This window comes from Tachypleus tridentatus, chromosome 6, assembly GCF_004210375.1.
Source record: "Tachypleus tridentatus isolate NWPU-2018 chromosome 6, ASM421037v1, whole genome shotgun sequence".
NCBI classification, from domain to species: domain Eukaryota; kingdom Metazoa; phylum Arthropoda; class Merostomata; order Xiphosura; family Limulidae; genus Tachypleus; species Tachypleus tridentatus.
The window spans coordinates 61,165,620-61,186,612 of NC_134830.1; the positions used below are offsets into that span (position 1 = coordinate 61,165,620).

The following is a 20,993-nucleotide window of genomic DNA, read 5'->3' on the forward strand; positions in this document are numbered from 1 at the left end:
TGGTCTTGGCACGGCCAAGTGGTTAGATCATTCGACTAGTAATCTGAGGGTCGTGGGTTTGAATACCAGTCCAACCAAATATTCTCGCCCTATCAGCAGTGGGGTCTTTATAATATGACGGTCAATCCAGCTATTCGTTGATAAAAGAGTAGCTCAAGGGTTGACAGTGGGTGGTGATGACTAGCTGCCTTCTCTATAGTCTTACACTGCTAAATTAGGGACGACTAGCGCAGATAGCCCTCGTGTAGCTTTGCGCAAAAATTCAAAAGAAACCAAACAACCTTTATTGTTTATTGTTACCGTCAGAGCAATTATGATATTGTCATATATGCTAGGTAATGCACCCCCACTAGTACAGCGGTATGTCTTCCGGTTTACGCTACTACAAACAGGGGTTCGATTCCTCTCGGTGTCCTCGGCAGATAGTCGAACGTGGCTTTACTATAAGAAAATACACACATACCTCCGTAATGAAATTTGTGAAATAAAAACAGGAAAAATGACATGGAATACTTTATTATTATGCAATAATTTCTAACCTTGAACTGAAATAAGATAGAATGTATAGAACTTTAAACATTTTGAGAAAATACAGAGTCTGCATCGCTACTCTATCTTTATAATTCGCTACAGTAAAAGTTTAGATCAATTTATGAGTTTATTGGTACCTACCAATAACATTGTTATGAAAGTTTAGTAATATGAAATTTCTAAAACTATAATGAATTATGTATGTTTTTCTTACATAAGCTTTCTTATAGCAAAGCCACATCTGGCTATCTGCTATGTCTACGGTAGGGAATCGAGCCCCTGATTGTAGGGTTGTAAATCTGTAGACTTATCGCTGTCCTAGCGGGAGACGTATAATGAAGATCAGTGGGGATTTACTAATGATAAGTAAAAAATATTTTTTAATTTAGTTTCACAAATATATATATTTGTTGTTATATTTTAAATTCGTTATTTAAATCTTAAAAGTGAAATGGAAAAGAGCTCACCCATTTGTTTGTACCAACCCTAATGAAACCTGAAAGGCGAATCATTAGTTCAAATAAAACGTTCTTTTATAATTATCTGGAGTTTAGAGGTCGTTTATGTTTAACCTTTAATTAAAATGTGTAAATCCTTCCAGTATGCACTAAAGAATTTGAAAAACAGATTTTAATTAAAATATTATCAAACCTATTGCTATCTAGTGAGTAAATGGAAACACTTTACCTGTACAAATAAAAACCCAAAACTATGAAATGAAATGTAAAACTAATTCAGAGATATAACTGATAATTTGTAACACATAATTTATTCAATCTTACTTAGAATTACAAAGATAACGAATAATATCATAAATTCATGTTAAAACGTTATTTAAATGCGAGTTTAATCTATGACGTTTCTTAAGATTAACTAACCTAACATCAGTGTAATTTCCATGATGAATAATAAAAATTTAACCATAGAACAGAAGTTATAACTTTCGTTAAGTTAATTATCAGATGTTTTTCACATTATTCTGCAAGTTACTCTTTATTTGAACATTTAGAAACTTGACTTGAACTTTGTGAAAGTCGTAAACATTTTATTTGTAAATTACATTTCGGTATGTTATTATGTTGCTATAACACTATTTTTATAATGACTAAAAGTTCAATTTAACAGATTCTTAGAATTTTAAAATACTTTTTCCAAATATTTTGACTGATAAAAATACTACTACTACTGTATTTCTTTCTAGTATTTCGTAACATTTAAATATCTTTAAAAAATCGTAATTTCATAAGAAAAGTCAAAAACGAAATTAGGTACAACAGTGTTTAACTAAATCCTATTGCTGAGACTATATATACAATTTTGAACCGTATTCAGAGGGTAAAGAACTTTATTTGGATCTGGAATATATACTGCATTGTTCACATTTTAGTGAACTAACTAAGTTTTTCGTTAATTAGTTTTATTTCTCCTCTCCTGTACCGTTTTTGTTATTTCATGATGATGAGAAACTCATTTGAAGCAAAAATGTATTCTAAATACGACTAGTGTGGGTAATAAAATAAAGTACAGAACAACGTTTCGACCTTATTAGATCATCTTTAGGTTAACAAAAAGAGTCTGCAACTGACTTCTGCTGGGCTCACGTCTCAGGGACGAGAGCGTAAACAGGTACGAGATTGTAAGTGGCATAAAAATTAGATGCTAGGTTATTCATTAATATAGGTATAAAGGTGTTACTTTATATTCGTTTAATTTTAGTTGTAGTTCTTTTATAAGTAGGGCTTCTAAAGAAGAGTTTGTTTTCCTACCTAGTATGTTGGTGTTTTCAATGGTTATGTTGTGCTTATTCGATTTGTAGTGTTAAAAAAACGTGCGAAGGTGTTTTATTGTGTCCTTTGAATCTGCTTTCCATTTTTATGTTTGTTTCTCCGATATAGAAGTCACGGCAGTTGTTGCATTGTATTTTATAAATAATGTTGGTGTTATGTTTGTTAGAGTAGTTTTCACATAGTATTAATTACATACGAGACATACATTTTATTTGCCATTTGGTAATAAAATGACATTAATTTACACATTATAAGAAATGTACGTGTTTACATAAGATGCCATCATGTGTTATAATTGGTGTTGTGTAGGAAGATATCGCATTTAGGCTTAATTCCCAATCTGATAGTAACATATATTTTAAATATATTTAAGCAATTTTTTAAAATATTTGGATAAGCATAAAAATAGTAATTTGGTAATTTTCAAAGCTTTATTGATTAAAAGAGGAGCTAAATTTATACATTTATTTAATATATATATTTATTTATGATAACAGGATACGCAAAATATATATATTTTTAATACAGTTAATTATAAGAAAAAATAACTAAATGTTTTAAATATATTTATTTTTGATAATAGAATAACTATTTAATATATCTAATATATATTTTTATAACAGAAGGACTAAATGTTTAAGTACTCTTAATTAATTTATTTACGACAATAAATCATTTAAAGGTTTAAATATACTTAGGTCCGAAACACAGTGGTCATTTTTTATATTTGGGTGAATGTAAAATACAAGGAAGCTATTTCAAAGGTCAAATCTAATGGTCAATGAAATATTCAGTATTTTGCGTTTAACAAGACTAGATACATAGTTCTCTTGAACCAACTAACACAAACGCTACTATTCTGGTCATTGAGGTCATCCCAAAAATCAATATAAAATACTGATATTTCGAGATATCATACTCACAAACACACAAGGTTTCTATCGACAGAAATAAAACAACTTTGTTTCATTTTAGTAAAGAAATTATTATTCATACATTTAAACTTAAATAGAAGAGTGGTTAGGAGAAAATATAAAATAATTGAGAGAGTACACAAAATAAGATGATACTCTTTCAGTTATTTTATATTTATTAATGTTTCATCGTAAATTTGTATCTGAACATCTCAGTGTTTTTTTTTTTGCTTTCTTCTCCATGTACTGAGTTTGAGTTACTAATCCCATCTAAACCACACGTGGCGTCACTTATGGATCACGTTGATTTTTTGTGTTTTCGGTTGAATCATTTGACAGCAGTACCTGTAATATAAATTAAAATCATTGAATTTTAATGTACGATCTATTTTCTGAAACTGAACAAATAATATCAAATATTTTAAACTATCTAACTTCTGTTGTGATCTGAATAATATTAATCTCGTGTGGCTCTTGGTAAAACTGCTGAGATCCCATGGGATAAATCATTATCCCAGTTTTGACCAACTATCCGTCATCATGTACAACTTAAATTATTATCAACAAATAATATCTTGTCATGTATTATTGATTTTGAGATTAATGATATAGTACCCAGATTATTAATCTATGCGCGTAAACATTTTGCTAAAGCATATTCTGTAATAATTGGTATCAGCGATGTTTTCTGAATATTGTAGATTGACCCTTTCTGAACTTTTGACCATCGCTGTATGTCGAGCACAGTTTAGCCTTACTAAATAGTAAGCACAAAATATTTTTGTTGTAAAGTATAACAACTTCAGCAAGATACTAGAAATGCACTTAACCTTTTCTTTTGTAAACTATATTAAAAATATTACATACTGAACTGAAAGAATAAATAACAATATAAAGTAGAAATGACAAAAGTTACATGAAAGGTTGTGATTTTATCTTTTTTCTAAGCAAGAACTATCAGATTTCATCTTATATATAATAACACTGAACACTTACTTGTATCTGGCAAAAACGATAAAAATATATTTCATGAGCCTTGTATAAATTATAATTGAAGTGAAAGATAATGCATTATACGTGACTATAACATTGTTTCAAAATCTCAGTATATTTGTGAGGGAAATACCTGTTTCAAAACTAGTCGATAAATTAGTTTTTGAGCCTACAAACTGAAATCTTACATGATAAATCTAATTGTAAAATATGCATCGAAAATAAAATATTTTGCTAAGAACTCTTTATATTGGTAAACAGAAAACAAAACAAAACGTAAATACAATCAATGAAATAACAGGAGAACCAGATATTTTTGACTTAATCTAACGAAAAATCTGCCACATGTATGTGTTCCTTAGAATCTGTCAAAGTTTAAAATAATTCCTTGGTAATGTAAAATAGTGGCAGGCTATAAACTAGAGGGGCAAAAGTTTTATTGACCACAATTTCAGTTCAAAGTGGAGAGTGAATTCCTTTATCAATTTAAAGTCCATGATATGTTTTGTAGAGTATTTATATCAAGAAATGTTTCGTGTTTATATTAGATGACTTACTTTAGGAATGTTTTATTGACATTGGTTTATTATATTTGATTACTTACCTGCTAGAACACTTGGATATACTGTAGATATTACACTGGAGTGTACGTATATTGTAGAACCGGTTTCGTATTTTTAAAATGAGGATTTGTCAAGATAGTGAAGTAAACGAGGGATATTCATTTTAAAAAAAATGTTTAAACAATTTAAATTTGAAGATTCTTGTTATGGCTATCACATCGTGAGAATGAAAAACCTATGTTTACACATATTATATCGACTGGTGAAAAGGTTATCCACTTCTAATATTTACAAAAAACAAATACATCAGAATTACTTTATTGACTGATTTTTATTGCAAGTTTTCAATGAATGATTAGCTATAAATCTGAACAGATGATCTAATATCATAATCTACTATTTGAAGCTTGAAGATCTATGAAGACATTTCAGTATGCGTGGGAACAGTCTTATTTTCAGTTTGTGATTCTCCTTAAGTCCATTGGTGATAGCATACCTAAATGGAGACTTGTATTGGCTAGTATTATGCAAGAAATAAGCTTTATACGAAGATTAGTGAACATTTCTACAGAAAGGTAAAGATATTGATTACTTTTGTATTTCGCGCAAAGCTACGTGAAGGTTATCTGCGTTAGTCGTCCATAATTTAGCGCTGTAAGACTAGAAGAAAGGCAGCTAGTCATCACCACCCACCGCCAATTCTTGGGTTTCTCTTTTACCAAGGAATAATGGGATTGATCGTATTATTGTAATGCCCCCACAGCTAAAAGGGCGAACACGTTCGTGTAAAGGGAATTAGAACCTTCGACTCTTATATTACGAGTCGAGTGCTTTTACCACCTAGCTATAGCGGACGGTAAAAATATAATTATGTACAATAATAACAGTTAAGCATAGTTATTTATATAGACTTTTACAATCAAATTTTAGTAAAGTAAATGAACTTATAAATATAAATATGAACATTAAATTATTGCATATTTTGAGGTTTAGCTAAGGGGACTTTTTTTGGGCAAATATATGTTTTACACTACATTAGTTATAAATATGAAGTTGACAAATTACCAAAAAGCGTTTCACATATAAAACGACAGATAATGAAAAAATATATATTCCACGGAGTCAATTACTGAACCAAAGATTTAGCCAATAAACACAGTCTGATTTCTTAAACATCTTCTGACGTGAATGACTAGGATGTTGATTAAAAATTAATTAATATAAAATATCGTCAATATCTGTCAAAATATTAACAATTAAATCATAGCAAATGACGTGCAAATAAAAATACAATATATATATTTAATAGATTCTACATATGAAGATAAATTCTGTATGAAACATATATCAAAGTATGATAGCTTAGATTTTGCAGCGAAAATATTCTAGTTTCCTTGCAGAATATCTGTTGATTGACAAGAGTTTGCATATTAGTTATTTATATCAAATTTTAGTATTACCTGCATATTACACATCTAATTAATTATTCTTTAATTGATCAAAGTTAATTAGATATTAAAGACGTGAATATTACTACTATTTGCATATTACTTCATCAATTTAAATTTACATATTAAGTCTCTAATTCATTAATTAAACACATATTAATTTAATTAAATTGCATAGTAATAATTCAAATAAATGATTAACCTTTGATTAATGAAGAGTTAATTAGACATAAATTAGTATTTCATTTTCATAAGCATATTAATTACATGTTAGATCACTTTTAGCCTCCATAGTGACCTTATAACTAATTAAACTATAGATTCATGAGACAAAAGTAAAAGTTTATTCATGAAAACATGAATGGTGATTAGTTCAAAAGAAATTCTTATTCCGAAGAAACAAACACTTCAAAATACACTTGTTTGATTATGATTTATGATTACAATATTCCACCAATATTGTAAAATAAGTTTCTCATATCATTCTTAAGATAAGGGGCACAAGAGAACGTGTTATGTGATGCACATTGCTAGGAGGAAAATGGAGGTGGGGCAAAGTGTAGAATAGTGAGGTAATTATGATATATAAACTGTTAAGTGATTAACAAGCAAACCACCAGAGGGTATTTTAAATCATCACATATCACCTTGTCACAACATATGCTTTCATCATCAACTTTATGGTTTTTAGCTCAAAATAAAGAACACCATCAATTAATATTTCACCTAATTTCAATAACCTACATTTTACAGTTATACTGGTTTATTTACATAGTCCTAAAAAGGACTATTTTTTCATGTTAATCTAAGGTTTTAAATCTCCAAATATTTATAACATACAATAATGTAACCTAACAATCCTACTATTTTGTGCCACTTTATAACTAGAATATTCGAATTCTTACCATATATTCTATGTGCCATATTATAAAAACATAAACTATTACTTCAATTTATTTAGCTCTATCGTTTTATCATTATTGTCACTTTAATTGCTTTATCTCGATAAACAAATAATAATAATTAACAGCACGTTTATTTGGATAACATAGTTTTCTATATTATAAAGTCCTTAAAAGGGCTATTTCATAAAGGGTTTTAAGGAGGAGTTTGAACTCTAGACATATAAATATATAATGCGTTTTCCTTGATAATCTAGTGTAAACTGGCTTTATATTTTATTACATTAGCAAGTCTACATTATCCAGAAAAAAAAAAACTATTTCATATTGTTTTATAAGTAAATTATTTAAAGTCTACACGTACATATAACAAAAGTTTCTCTAATTATAATTCAGTACAGTTTTAACTTCATTGTTTGTGTTTAATCATATAGTATCACAATACCTATGTAACAATATAGCTCTATTTTACACTCTTATGCCTAATTTTTAGGCCATGTATGTTTATTTTTGATCCATAGAATGGTAGTAATGCTTTTATTTTTCTAAAACGTAAGACTTACTATAAAACAAAATAATATTCACTTAAGTATACTTTTAACTTTTTTAAATATAAAACAAAATACCAACACTTATCAACCAATAGGAACAATGAAAGTCACTATAAATGATAAGGCATGTAAGAGTTATAACTTTTTGATGTATTGAACAATTGAAAATAACAATTCTGTTTACTCTACACCACTTAAGCATACAAGTCTAAAATACATTTACTCTTTAACTAAATATATGCTATAATAAGCAATTGTTTCAACACTGTCACATATAACATGATAAAGATTAGTTCCAAAAGTAGCAACAAAAAAAAATTAAAGGATGAATTTAATTAATTTTATTCAAAATAACACAAAAACTAAAATGCAAAAAAGTAACGTTTGTTATAATTATAGCAAATTATTCATGTATGTTTAAATTATAATTACAACATTTAAGCAAAAGTTAAATGTTTTGTAAAATTCAGGTAGGTTTTATATTTTTCCTGAGTGACATAATTACTGTTGTTTCTTGAGTAATGATGCATAAAAATATCTATATAAAACTTATCATGCGTCAGTTACATTATAATACACTTTACAGCCCTCATGTTCATATGTATACTATTATCTATATGTAAGTATTTGTTTATTATCAAACCTTTTTAAATCTAATTTTTCATTTCTTGTTTTCTGATTCCTAATTACCTGTTTGCTTGTTTGTTTTGAATTTAGCGCAAAGCTACTCAAGGGCTATCAGCGCTAGCCATACCAATTTAGCAGTGTAAGACTAGACAGAAGGCAGCTAGTTATCACCACCCACCGCCAACTCTTGGGCTACTCTTTTACCGACGAATATTGGAATTGACCGTCACATTGTAATGCTCCCACGGCTAAAAAGGCGAGCATGATTGATACGACGGAGATGAGTTGGTAAAGTGCAGACAGTTTATTATATAACTTTGCGCTTGAACACAAAGAAATCATTATTTTGTATATGGAGTTATCAGTTTCAATATTAAAGTTTAAGCACAAATATACATGATTTTCCAGTTCTTAGGTGGAAATGTTTTTTTCTAAGCATTTAATTTGAAAAACATAAAGCATGCATCACAATGTTATGAACTTTTTAACTGATTAATGTACAGTTAATTTTAAGGTCAGGATCACTTTTTACTAATTAAACCATAGATAAAAAATATTCTGACCTCATGATTGATTTTTCGTTTAGCAATCATTTTTAGATTGAAGTATTATATAATTAAAGAACTAAAACATGGGACACAAAGCATGCACTTGATTATCCCAACTTAGCTGTAAGTGATTTTTAGTGAACGTTTATTGAAAAAGGGGGGAAAAGAAATATTAGATAAGGTTTATTTATTAATATATTAGTTAGAGGCTTCATAGTTTACGTTCTGTGTATAATACTACATCATGCTCTAGTTTTTCTAAATCTATTTCAGTTAAGTGTTAAAGTAGGAATATATTTAGGCTTAATTAAGGATCTGGAATTGAATGTATTATTCTCTGTAAAGTAATTCATTGATTAGTGCAAGTAAAAATTATTAATACTCAGCTCAGTTGTTTATTCTTTGATTTGCTTAATAGTTTTCAAATAGTAAATACAAAATTTGATCCAGTATCAAACTTACCATTTTATTCCCAACAGGTAGGTCAAGTTTGCTTAACACTGAGGGAGGAAGCCATTGGCAAAACTTTCCAAATACTGGAGATATCACCTGTGGATCTAAATACCCAGGGTCACTTTTTCCTGCATTTGTAAAAATGATACGGTGCTATGAAATAATAAAATTATCCCGTTTTGTATTTAAAGGAAAAAATACATCAGATTTAAATAACTAGTTTCATTTCTCTCCAAAGTGGACATGTTGAGTTCATTTTCTAGCTAATTTTAATTAAAAGTTTCTGAATTTGCCTCTTTTACCATAAACTGATGACCTAGTGTTATTTATTAAAAATTATGTTTCATTTTGAATAGCTTCAATAAAGATTCCAACATTCTGTTCTAACCTGATAATACTGTCACATAAAGGTTTATTTGTTCTTTTAAGGTTACTTACACTTTATAACGCTGTGTTTGTTTTTAAGCACAAAACTACACATAGGATTATCTTTCCTTTGTCCATCCCCAGTATTCAAATGGCTGAGCCACTGGTGAAAGGGTAATTTGAAAGAGTAATGTGCTGCATATGGAGCTACTTTCCATTTTGTTGTTGTTGTTTTGAATTGAGCATAAAGTTACAGAGTGGGTTGTCTGTGCTTTACCACCACGGGTATCGAAACACGGTTTCTAACGTTGTACGTCAGCAGACATACCGCTATACCACTGGGAGTCTTTCCATTGTAAATCGCCCTCTTTCTGGTAACTATGTTCTTCACTACTATTCAGTACCAAAGTTTTTATTGCAACATACTTCGGTAATGTTTGGAAAAATACATTTTAAACTACGTCTTAGCACACTCTCTACAGACCTTTCATTGTACCTAGACACAGTATTACAAGCCCATTCAAAGCAGTCTGCTTCTTTGACCACAATCTTTATGAAAACTGTTTTTTTATTATAAAGTGTGGCTGGAATATCTTAAGGATTTGGCTCGTGAATCTTCGTTAACTTTAAAACAACGTGAAGAATATTATTAAAGGCACCAAGAGATGCATGATTTTATCACAATGATTTTTTATATAGGAGGGTTTTCTTTCCTAAACACATTCTTCTACTCGAGGATGGGAACGAGTGCGAAATTTTTACTTTTTTCATGGAAAAACATAGTTGTGTGCGTCGGGCTTCTAATATATATATATTTTAATCTAACGTTTCTTTGAGTTCAATTTTTATTTAGAAATGTATATGGCTTGTAATGTTAAATTTGTATTGTGAAATTCAACAAAGTTGTAGCATACTCTTTAATGTAATAATCAGCAATATATGTGTATATCTAAACACCAGTGTATCGCTTGTATTGTTGTGCAGACTGAAATGTCTAGAATCTCTCCTCATGTCTATAATTGTAACCAATGCGTCGCGAAAAGAGACTGTGTATATTATTGGTTTGCTATAGTTGGTATACTATAACACTCAGAAGCTATAACCATTATTAAAGCATTTTAGTCGGAAACCACAGATATTTGACCAGGAACATTTATAGATGTCGAACATGATAAACCGTTTAACTTCAGTGGATTAATATCAGATGTTAGTATTTTTACAAAGCTGTTATACAGCTTTAGCGGATGTTACTGTCAATAGTATAACACATCTACAGTCTTAAAGTGCGGAAAATGATTTTCTGGAGGTAACGGGCGCAAATTACAGACCTCAAATTAATAATAATCTCTGGATGACGCTCAGATGACACCTACTTGTACGTAAAAAGTATGAAATACAGAATCGTGTATAGCATGTTGCGACTGGGGATTCAGTTTCTAAATACTTAAACACCAGTCATCCAATCATCCCACTTTCAACAATACTTATCTAATTATTATATCACTTATTTATTATTTATTTTAGGTAGCGGCATTTTGTTCACAAATTTCATTTATAGGTATCTTGAAAAATATTACCTGTAAAAGTTTTAGGAGATTATTAGCATATGAATTAAATAATTTAAAGACCCAGAGTTATCTATGATCTACAAAAATGTCTAAAACACCGTAGTAAACACTGTACGTTCGCTGTGGATTTAAAATCTACCTGTTTGTTAATACTTGATTAGAAATGTTTATACGTATCAATAATAATAGTTAATTTAATGTACTTCTATTATATTTGTACTGTTAAACAACGTCTGGGTGTCATAAGTATATATACTTATTGACATTAACGACATCTGGTGAGCTCAACTACCTAAGATACTAATTGCGTTTCTTCTATATGAACCACTAAAAACGAAGAATCTTTCCTCAGTACTTTCAGGAAGCTCGACTTTGTTGCAAGCCACTGTTGTAGTAAGTACTCAAATGAAAACTTGCTTGCATCTTATTCTAACGATCTATCATAATTCATAACAGAGATTTGTGATTATCTCTTTATGTTTGTTCAGGAGGCTCGTGCAAAACCACACCAGAGTTATCTGCGTTTGTCGTCCTTAATTTAGAATTGATAGATTAAGGGTAAGTAAACTAATAAACAATAGATTATTAATGTAATCGAAATATTGAATGTGGTCACATCTCTTACAATCCATTCACTGTCCAAATCCATAATGCAGTTTTGCAGCAACTGGACACGAGTCATAGAACCTTAGATGCAGAGATCGACGTGTTAACCTCTTACCCTGCCTGGTCCTTAGGTATGTGATAAATGGATACAGAATTATTTTTTATATGTTTTGTTCCATTGTTTAATAGAATATCAATTTCCTTTTGTACAGAAATCCCAAGAATATTTAATATATTTGATTGATGGTTGGTGCTGACTGTAATTCTTTGACTACATAGTTCATGTAAGTAATAGAGTAAAATTCTTCAAAGTTGCCCTCATATACAATCAAAACACAATATACAGACAAAGGAAGTTAAATAAAACTTTCAAAATGTAGTTGATAAAACGAAAGTTTCAAAAGCTAAAATCATACCTGTCAATAAGCTAATAATAATCCCTGAGAAGAGGACAAAGAAGACACTTATCAAGGTGAACCACATGTACGACAGTCGATAGATGGTTAGGATGTTTTCACTAAATAAAGTAATATATATATATATTAATAATGTTATATTTTTATAATATTAGATCTTTTTCTGTCCTGAAAATGCGTGTGTACTATTCTCTCCAAATGCGAATTTACACTTAATTGCAACGGATGTAAACATAAATCAGATGCAAATGTACTTTGGAAGATTTTTTGTACAACAACATATTAAAATACTATCGAAGTTTTTAAAAAATGTAACATAATGCTCTTCTACGACCAAGTAAGTTTATTTATTGATAGTGCTAAGTACGGTAAAGTTTAGTCCTAACTAAACTAGATCAAAAAACATAGGTTACAGTGTTATGTCTTTATCGAACATAGGCAATACTTAATAAAGGCTTAACTTATGTTAGGCCTAAGACAAGTGGACTTGCAGATTTTGGTGTCTACGACTGCAATTTATTTTTATTGTAGAAATCTTGTATTTGAATAAGTATTGTTGTAATAACGATACCAACTTGATCACAAACATTTTGCAGGTCTCTGCTATACCTGAATAATATTTAATTAGACTTCTGACTTGAAAGTATCTATATAAAATGTAAACATTTACTTATGTGAATAATAAATTATTAATTAATACATTTTATTTTGTTAATATATATATATAATTCATATTTATGCCCCTGTAATTCTCCATCTTATGCCTAGCTAAATATATATATTTCGAAAATGAATTATTATGCTAATTTCAACATAAATGGGAGACATAGGAACACCCACAATAGCATCTCTATATATAAAGAACTAAGCATTTCTTTTTGCAAACCATGTTTAAAATGTAGAAAGTGTTTATACTACAAAGAAAATAAGTTATAAAGTAGTAGTGGTGAAACGTATTCTGGTGTGATATGTACATCAACGCTATTAAAGCGCCCCCTTTATATTTACCGTACATATTGGCGTATAAAACGATATTTCAAGCTTTAAAAAATCTTTCAAAGCTGGAATTCGTCTTATACACCAGATATGAAATATGAACCTTTTAAACCTTGTGTACGGTAAGTTTATATTGGTAGATACGATACAGTGGGGCTGATTTTCAATGTATTGGTGACGGAATAAAATCAGAAGGGCAAGCCAGATCTCCACTGAAGAGTTCGACGAATAATAAAACTTATTCTTATTACTGTTCCACTCGCCAATCGCATGTTAACCAGTTAGATTTGATTTGTTTTGAATTTCGTGCAAAGCTACTCGATGACTATCAGCGCTAGCCGTACCTAATTTAGCAGTGTAAGATTAGAAGGAAGGCAGCTAGTCATCACCACCCATCGCCAACTCTTGGGCTACTCTTTTACCAACGAATAGTGGGATTGACCGTCACATTATAACGCCCCCATGGCTGAAAAGAAGAGCATGTTTGGTGTGACGGGGGTTCGGACTCGTGACCCTCAGATTACGAGTCGAGCGCCTTAACCATCTGGCCATGCCGGCCCAAATAGGCATCCTAACTAGCTAAAATCAGACTAATTGATGAACTTCTAACGTGTACTCCACTGGTACCGCGGTAAGTCTACGGATTTATAACGCTAAAATCAGCGGTTCGAGTCACCTCGGTGAACTTAGCAGAAAAAAAAAAAAAGAACATTTGATGTCAGATGATGTTGTGGATTTTGAAAAATTTTAATAACTCGTAACGATTTTAGTTGAAATTGTCGATAAAACATAAACCTATAAAATATATATGTAAAAACGGCTGGTTTGGGTTAAGAAAATTTGTACGTATATATTTTTCTCTACAAGTAGGTTTTCTCGTCATCACTGAAACCTATAAAATGTTTTAATCGCTAATAAAACAATAACCTTTAAAATAATATAATTACCTATACTGTGTATAAAATGATAATGTATTTATTGTACCGAAAGTATTAAATATATTCAGTAAGCATATACACTGTTTTCTTTCAAATACTAAGGACTATCAGACAGCAAATCCTCACAGGCTCATTTGATTCCACTAATCAAACGCACAATTAGGGTGGGGGATGTCTCATCGACACGAGTATAACCTGAAACTTACACTTTCACTTGAAAACTAGAGGGTCGTCTTATACACCCAGTCACCTTGTACTCCAACATATACGGGTATATAAAATATTGTTATCAGATCTTTTGCTGGTAAACCACAATTTGTTTTTTCAAGCCCAGTAATTTACGGTAACAGTGTACAACAGATTGAGTATCGAACATTCCTAATGACATTATAGAAACATCCCTCATTAAAAAAATAACAAAAAACGATACTAGTTTATATCTAGCTTACAATATCATGCAAGGATGTATGCATAGGAAACCAGATCTTACTCGTGTAAGCTTCTATACAGCTATATTAGTCGTATTTGTTGTCTGTTCGTGTAATTATTGTGTACCGATTTTCACCAGAATTGGTATGGAGGTTCATTAGTGTCCATGAAGGGGGGAAGAGACACGTGCAAATTTTCACTTTTGTATTTTGCGTTTTGCAATTTTTATGGGTATTTTTTCATTTTTACCACTACTTCGCTTCCTGTTCATTAATCTTCATCAAATTTTACAGGAAGGTTTTTTTTGAGTCCGTGCTGAAATACACGCAAATTTAAGATTTCACATTTTGTGTTTTCCATTTTTTATGAGTTTTTCTTTCTTTTCTTTTTTTACAATTACATATAAGGGAAGCTACTTTTCATGTCCTAAGATAACCTTTCATTAAGCACCACATGGTTGTAATGTCTTAATTCTTAAACCTTACGTGTCAAATCATTTAAATATTAAAACTTAAGAGCAGATATGAAAACTCTAGCCAACAATATTCCACATTTACATTAACGGACACTTGTCAACTGTTAGATAGTAGTTGCTTCTAATGAAACAAAAAATCAAAATCAAATGTTATTAAAAATCCGGTCATTGTAGCTCATACATAGATTAAACACACGAGTCAAAAGCAAGTTGAGTGTTGGATAATCAAGATAAAGTTTATCGCTAGACAAAACTACAGCATTTAACTCAGTTAACAGGAGCAATATATATTTAAATTATGATTATAATAAAAATAAAATATGTTATTAGATAAGACTAACAAACTAAATTTGTTCTAAAACCTTGTCAAAAGTACCAAGAACTGAAACCTGTTACTTTAGAATCATCTTGTGGCCTTTGAAACCACTCTGTTGTACCATACATTTTTATTTACTTTAATTACTAAGTTACATAGTGAGCTAACTGTGATGTGCTAACATTAAGGCGGAACCCTAAATCTCTTGCTATAAGCCTTTCAAGCTTAGTACTTAGCAATTAGGGGGGGGTTGATAAATGTAACTACCAGGTAATACGTAAAACACAAGAATAAAGGTGGCAAACGAAAAACTAATAAATATAAACTTTATGACTGTATGTATGTTTACATCACAATAATTTTGAATATGTATGTAAATTACAAAAATACATCAGATTAATAAACATACTCAGGATCTCTCACAATTAATTGAGGATCTGTGTTATACTGTCTGCATTTTGATAATCTTGGGCATGAGTTACTGAAGCTAGTTCTGATGATGTACGTAAGGTCAATGATAACTATGAAGTATATAGCTTACAGTATCACAGATAGAAACAACTATATATATATATTATCTTCGACCAAAAAAACATATATTCACAGAACAGGACTTAACTTCACTGATATGGGATGTGGCAATTAAACCTGTGCATCTGGAATCTGGCCAAAAGCACCAAGTTCGAAATGTGGAGGATTTATGACTACAATATGATAATTCAAACTGTAGATACGATAGACATCTGGGATTCTGGGAGATGTTTTATATATTTTAAATTTATAATCATATAGAAATGTAGCGAGCACTTTAAATTATGGAAATGTTTTCTTTAATCTAGGAGAGCATATAGTGTTGCATTTGTGTTGTAGTAAACAGTAAGAGATTTACTTTGTATGTGGATTAAATTTAAATGTTAGAGGTTAAATAAAGAAATCGTATTTTGTTTGTAAACAAAAGCTTGAATCCTTCAAGTGACCATATGTAATAATAATGAATACAGCTAACAAAGTGATATCCTTCAAGTGACCATATGTAATAATAATGAATACAGCTAACAAAGTGATATACTTCAAGTGACCACATGTGATAATAATGAATACAGCTAACAAAGTGATATCCTTCAAGTGACCACATGTGATAATAATGAACACAGCTAACAAAGTGATATCCTTCAAGTGACCACATGTGATAATAATGAACACAGCTAACAAAGTGATATCCTTCAAGTGACCATATGTGATAATAATGAATATAGCTAACAAAGTGATATCCTTCAAGCGACCATATGTGATAATAATGAACACAGCTAACAAAGTGATATTCTTCAAGTGACCATATGTAATAATAATGAACACAGCTAACAATGTGATATCCTTCAAGTGACCATATGTAATAATAATGAACACAGCTAACAAAGTGATCTTCTTCAAGTGACCATATGTAATAATAATGAACACAGCTAACAAAGTGATGATAAAGGTGTTGCTGTTGCGCTTTCTAGTTCTCAAAATCGTTACATTCCATCTACAATGATGTGGTCGGATTTATTATTGGTAGATATAAAAATAGAAGAAAATAAGTTGTGAAGGGCCACCAGAGGGCTTCTTCTTTAACTTTATTCATACTAAAAATAATAACACGAAGTTGTAGTGATGTAGCTGTAGATATTGGTTCTAGAACTCGATATTTGTTTCAGTTCTATAATAATACTATTATCAGTAGTAGTGAAATATTAAAGTTAAACCTTTCCAACTTTACATGCTAGTTTCTAATATCTATACTACTTACATTTAAACTATCTATTTCAACATTTGATTTCATGATTTTTTATAATTTATATTAAACGGTAAAAGAAATGATTAAGTTTGGTCTTTACAATATTCAGCTAATCGCTTATAAATAGTTAATATTATATTGTTTCTATATTTTTGTAACACACTTCTAAGTGCGGCTGGTATTTTACAGTTCTTACTTGTGTCTAGGGTCAAGGGTAGGAGACAGAGTAACATTAGTAAGACACCCATCAATAGAAACTGGAGGCATAGGAATGTCAGGCTTGTAAACGATGGCTCCAAAACCAATCCAGGATGATAGAACTAAACCAAACAATAGTCCACAAAGTGCTCCCTAAAAAACAACATATTTGTATAAACTATTATCAAATTAATAAAGCAAAAAAAATCGAAAAGGACGTTTAGATTTTAAATGAAACCGTTTGTTTTTAGTTAAGCACAAAGTTACACAATAGGTTATTCGTTCTCCACCCACCACCGCTATTGAAACCTGGTTTGTAGTGATATAGATCCGCAGATATACCACCGTACCACTAGGGGACTAAATGAAATTGAACGTAAGAAATACATATTTCCTCACCTTCGAGTTGGCCCATGGACAAAACATTCCTAGAGTAAATAAGCCAAGAAGAGGACCTCCAAGTATTCCATGGAAGCTCCATGTTGCCTGAAAATTTTGAATTAAGATGTAGAAATGCATATAAGTTGTCATCTTCTAACTTCAATCTTAAATTTCATTTAATATTCTTGAATAAATACCATTGGTTTTTAATGTGATTTTTATGAGTATAGTGTAACTAGAGTCGTAGCCAAAATGTTTGCATATTTTTAACAAATAAGGTTGCTATTATTAAGATAGAATACACATACACTTAGTGGTGTTAATTTAAGAAATACTTGTTATATTAAACATATACATATATAACTTGTATAATGAGACACAGGTTCTATGGATATCATGAATGATTTATTAGAACAACAAACAATTTTATCAAACACCTGTAGAAAGATGTATATTTCAACATTTTACCGATCGCAATAAAACCTCACCAATAATACAGTGGTACCTCGGTTCTCGAACAATTCGGTTTTCGAACATATTGATTGAGAAAAAAATGTCTCGGTTGTCGAACCAAGCTGTCGTGGCCCGAACCCCCGAAATAACCCGACTGATGACCCGAAGGATCCTTCGACCATTTTCGGCCCACGCCAAGTTGCCCAAAACATTTTACCCGCACCTGTCGCTCAGTCCACACCCCCGCTAAAATCTGCTGTGAACGTTCTCGTTTTTCTTTTTGTTGTTTTTCTAAATATTCTGATTAAATAAGCCACCATGGGGTCAAAGAAGGATAATGAAAGTAGCAAACCAAAAAGAAAAGTTGTTAGAGCCATGAAAACGGTGAAAAAAACCTCATAGCGAAGTATGAGAGTAATGTTCACGTGTCTGACCTTACTACACATTTTGGTATGGCGAAGTCTACAGTCTGCACCATACTGAAAAATAAAGAGGTCATCAAAGGAGCTGATGTTGCAAAAGAAGTGACAGTGCTTACGAAACAAAGATCATAAACAATGGAAGAGGTAGAAAAACTGTTGTTGATTTGGGTAAACGAAAAACAGTTAGCTGGTGATAGCATTTCTGAGACCATCATTTGTGAGAAAGCAGAGCAGTTGCATGCTGACCTCCTGAAAAACACCCCTGGAACGAGTGCTGATACAAGTGATGCCTTTAAGGCTAGTACGGGTGGTTTGACAAATTTAGGAAAAGAAGTGGCATACATAGCATAGTGTGGTGAGACATGGGGAGGTGCCAGATCTAACAAAGACGCTGCTGATAAATATGTTAGGGAATTTAAGGATTATGTAGAAGCTCAGGGTTTAATTCTCTAACAAGTGTTCAACTGTGATAAGACAGGCCTCTTTTGGAAGAAAATGCCAAAGAGAACCTACATCACCAAGGAGGATACGTCATTGCTAGGACACAAGCCAATGAAGGACAGGCTAACTCTATTGTTATGAAGTAATGCAAGTGGGGATTCAAAACTTAATCCTTTGCTTGTGTACCATTCTGAAAACCCGAGGGTTTTTAAGAAAAATAATGTCACGAAGAGTAAACTAAATGTCATGTGGAGGGCTAATAGTAAAGTATGGGTAACGAGGCAATTTTTATGAAGTGGGCTCATAAAGTGTTTGCCCCAAGTGTAAAGAATTACCTCGCGGAAAAACAGTTGCCACTCAAGGCCCTTCTTGTGATGGACAATGCACCTGCTCACCCACCAGTCTTGGAGGACGGGTTGGTGGTGGAGTACAATTTCATTAGGGTGAAGCTCTTGCCCCCTAACACGATTTCTCTCATTCAGCCCTTGGACCAGCAGGTCATATCGAACTTTAAGAAACTCTACACCAAAGCACTGTTTCAAAGGTGCTTTGAAGTGACCTCTAACACAGAGTTGACCCTCAGAGAGTTCTGGAAAAATCACTTTAATATCCTCCATTGCTTGAGGATCATAGACAAAGCCTGGAGAGAAGTATCTTTGAGGACCATGAACAGCCTGGAAGAAATTGTGGCCAGACTCAGTAGCAGATGGAGACTTTGAAGGGTATTGTCTCACTAGGCAAGTGTATGGGCTTGAATGTGAGTGGTGATGATGTGGAGGAGTTGGTGGAAGACCACAACACTGAGCTCACCACGGAATAACTCCAAGACCTTCAGAAATAGCAGCAACAGAAGGCAACTAAGGAAGTGTCTTCAGATGAGGAGGAGGGAAGAGAGGATGTTTCTAGTTCACTAATCAAGGAAATGTGTGGAAAATGGGGAGAGTTACAAAGGTTTGTGGAAAATTTTCACCCTGACAAAGTTGTAGCAAACCGCAGCATAAACCTTATCAATGACAATGCCATGTCTTACTTCAGAAAAATTTTAAAATTCAGGCAGAAACAAACCTCATTAGATAAGTTTTTAGTGAGAAATAGGTCCAGTGAGTCTCAAGCAGGTTGTAGCAGTGCAAAGAGACAGAAAAGAGAAAGAACACCAGAAGGAGAGTTACCTGACGTTTTATGGAAGGTGACTCCCCTTCCAAACAATAATAACCCTCCTACTCTCCACATTCCTCACCACCTTTCACTTACGCCATCAGCTCTTCTCAGCACAGGTAAAGTGCAGTTAAATTTTCATTTATTGTTTTTTTATTGTGTTTATAGCTTTTGTGGTTGACTTTATGCATGTAAGCATTATTATACAGGTATAAATAAGCAATATTTTTACTTAAAATGCTTCATAATGCGTAATTTTTGGAGGTCTCTAACGGATTAATTTAATCTACAGTATTTCTTATGGAAAAAATTGTTTTTGCTTTTACTAGTAGACTTTCCTGGAACGACGTGTCCTGTAGTCCGAAAACGTTAAGATGCTGGATTTTGTACACTTGGAATACTCTATCGTTTTGGCAATGTCCGTTTGCTTCATACCATTTCTGGACAGTCAAACAATATAATGCCCTATAACTTCTGACACCTGATGAGGCATGATGAATATAGATAAATTGTTTGAACAAAGTTTTGATTTGTTTCGAAAAAAGATTGAGCCAAAAGCACAATCTTATATTTAAAACAAAACGATGTGTATGTGTGTTGTGATGAAGAAGTGCTTAAAACAGCTTACACAAACCAGAATAACAACTGACACATGTTTGTCCGATCATATACTACCTTTTCTATCACTACTCTGGAATTTACTCAATACTGACTTTATAAATCTAGACCGTTACTTCAA

General features: G+C 31.5%; 1 protein-coding gene across 2 annotated transcripts in view; it reads right to left on the reverse strand.

The window, feature by feature from the left end:
* Window positions 1–2,959: 2,959 nt before the first annotated feature.
* The window catches only part of LOC143252655 (sodium-coupled monocarboxylate transporter 2-like), a 52,393-nt gene continuing 34,359 nt past the window's right edge, over window positions 2,960–20,993 (reverse strand). For both annotated transcript variants that reach the window (XM_076505133.1, XM_076505132.1), the window contains exons 13-17: window positions 17,802–17,888; window positions 17,401–17,555; window positions 12,274–12,374; window positions 9,327–9,445; window positions 2,960–3,577 (exon numbers count right to left, since the gene is read on the reverse strand). In XM_076505133.1, coding sequence (XP_076361248.1) covers window positions 3,524–3,577; window positions 9,327–9,445; window positions 12,274–12,374; window positions 17,401–17,555; window positions 17,802–17,888 — 516 coding nt within the window. In that variant the 3' untranslated portion in view covers window positions 2,960–3,523. The remainder of the gene's footprint in view (window positions 3,578–9,326; window positions 9,446–12,273; window positions 12,375–17,400; window positions 17,556–17,801; window positions 17,889–20,993) is intronic.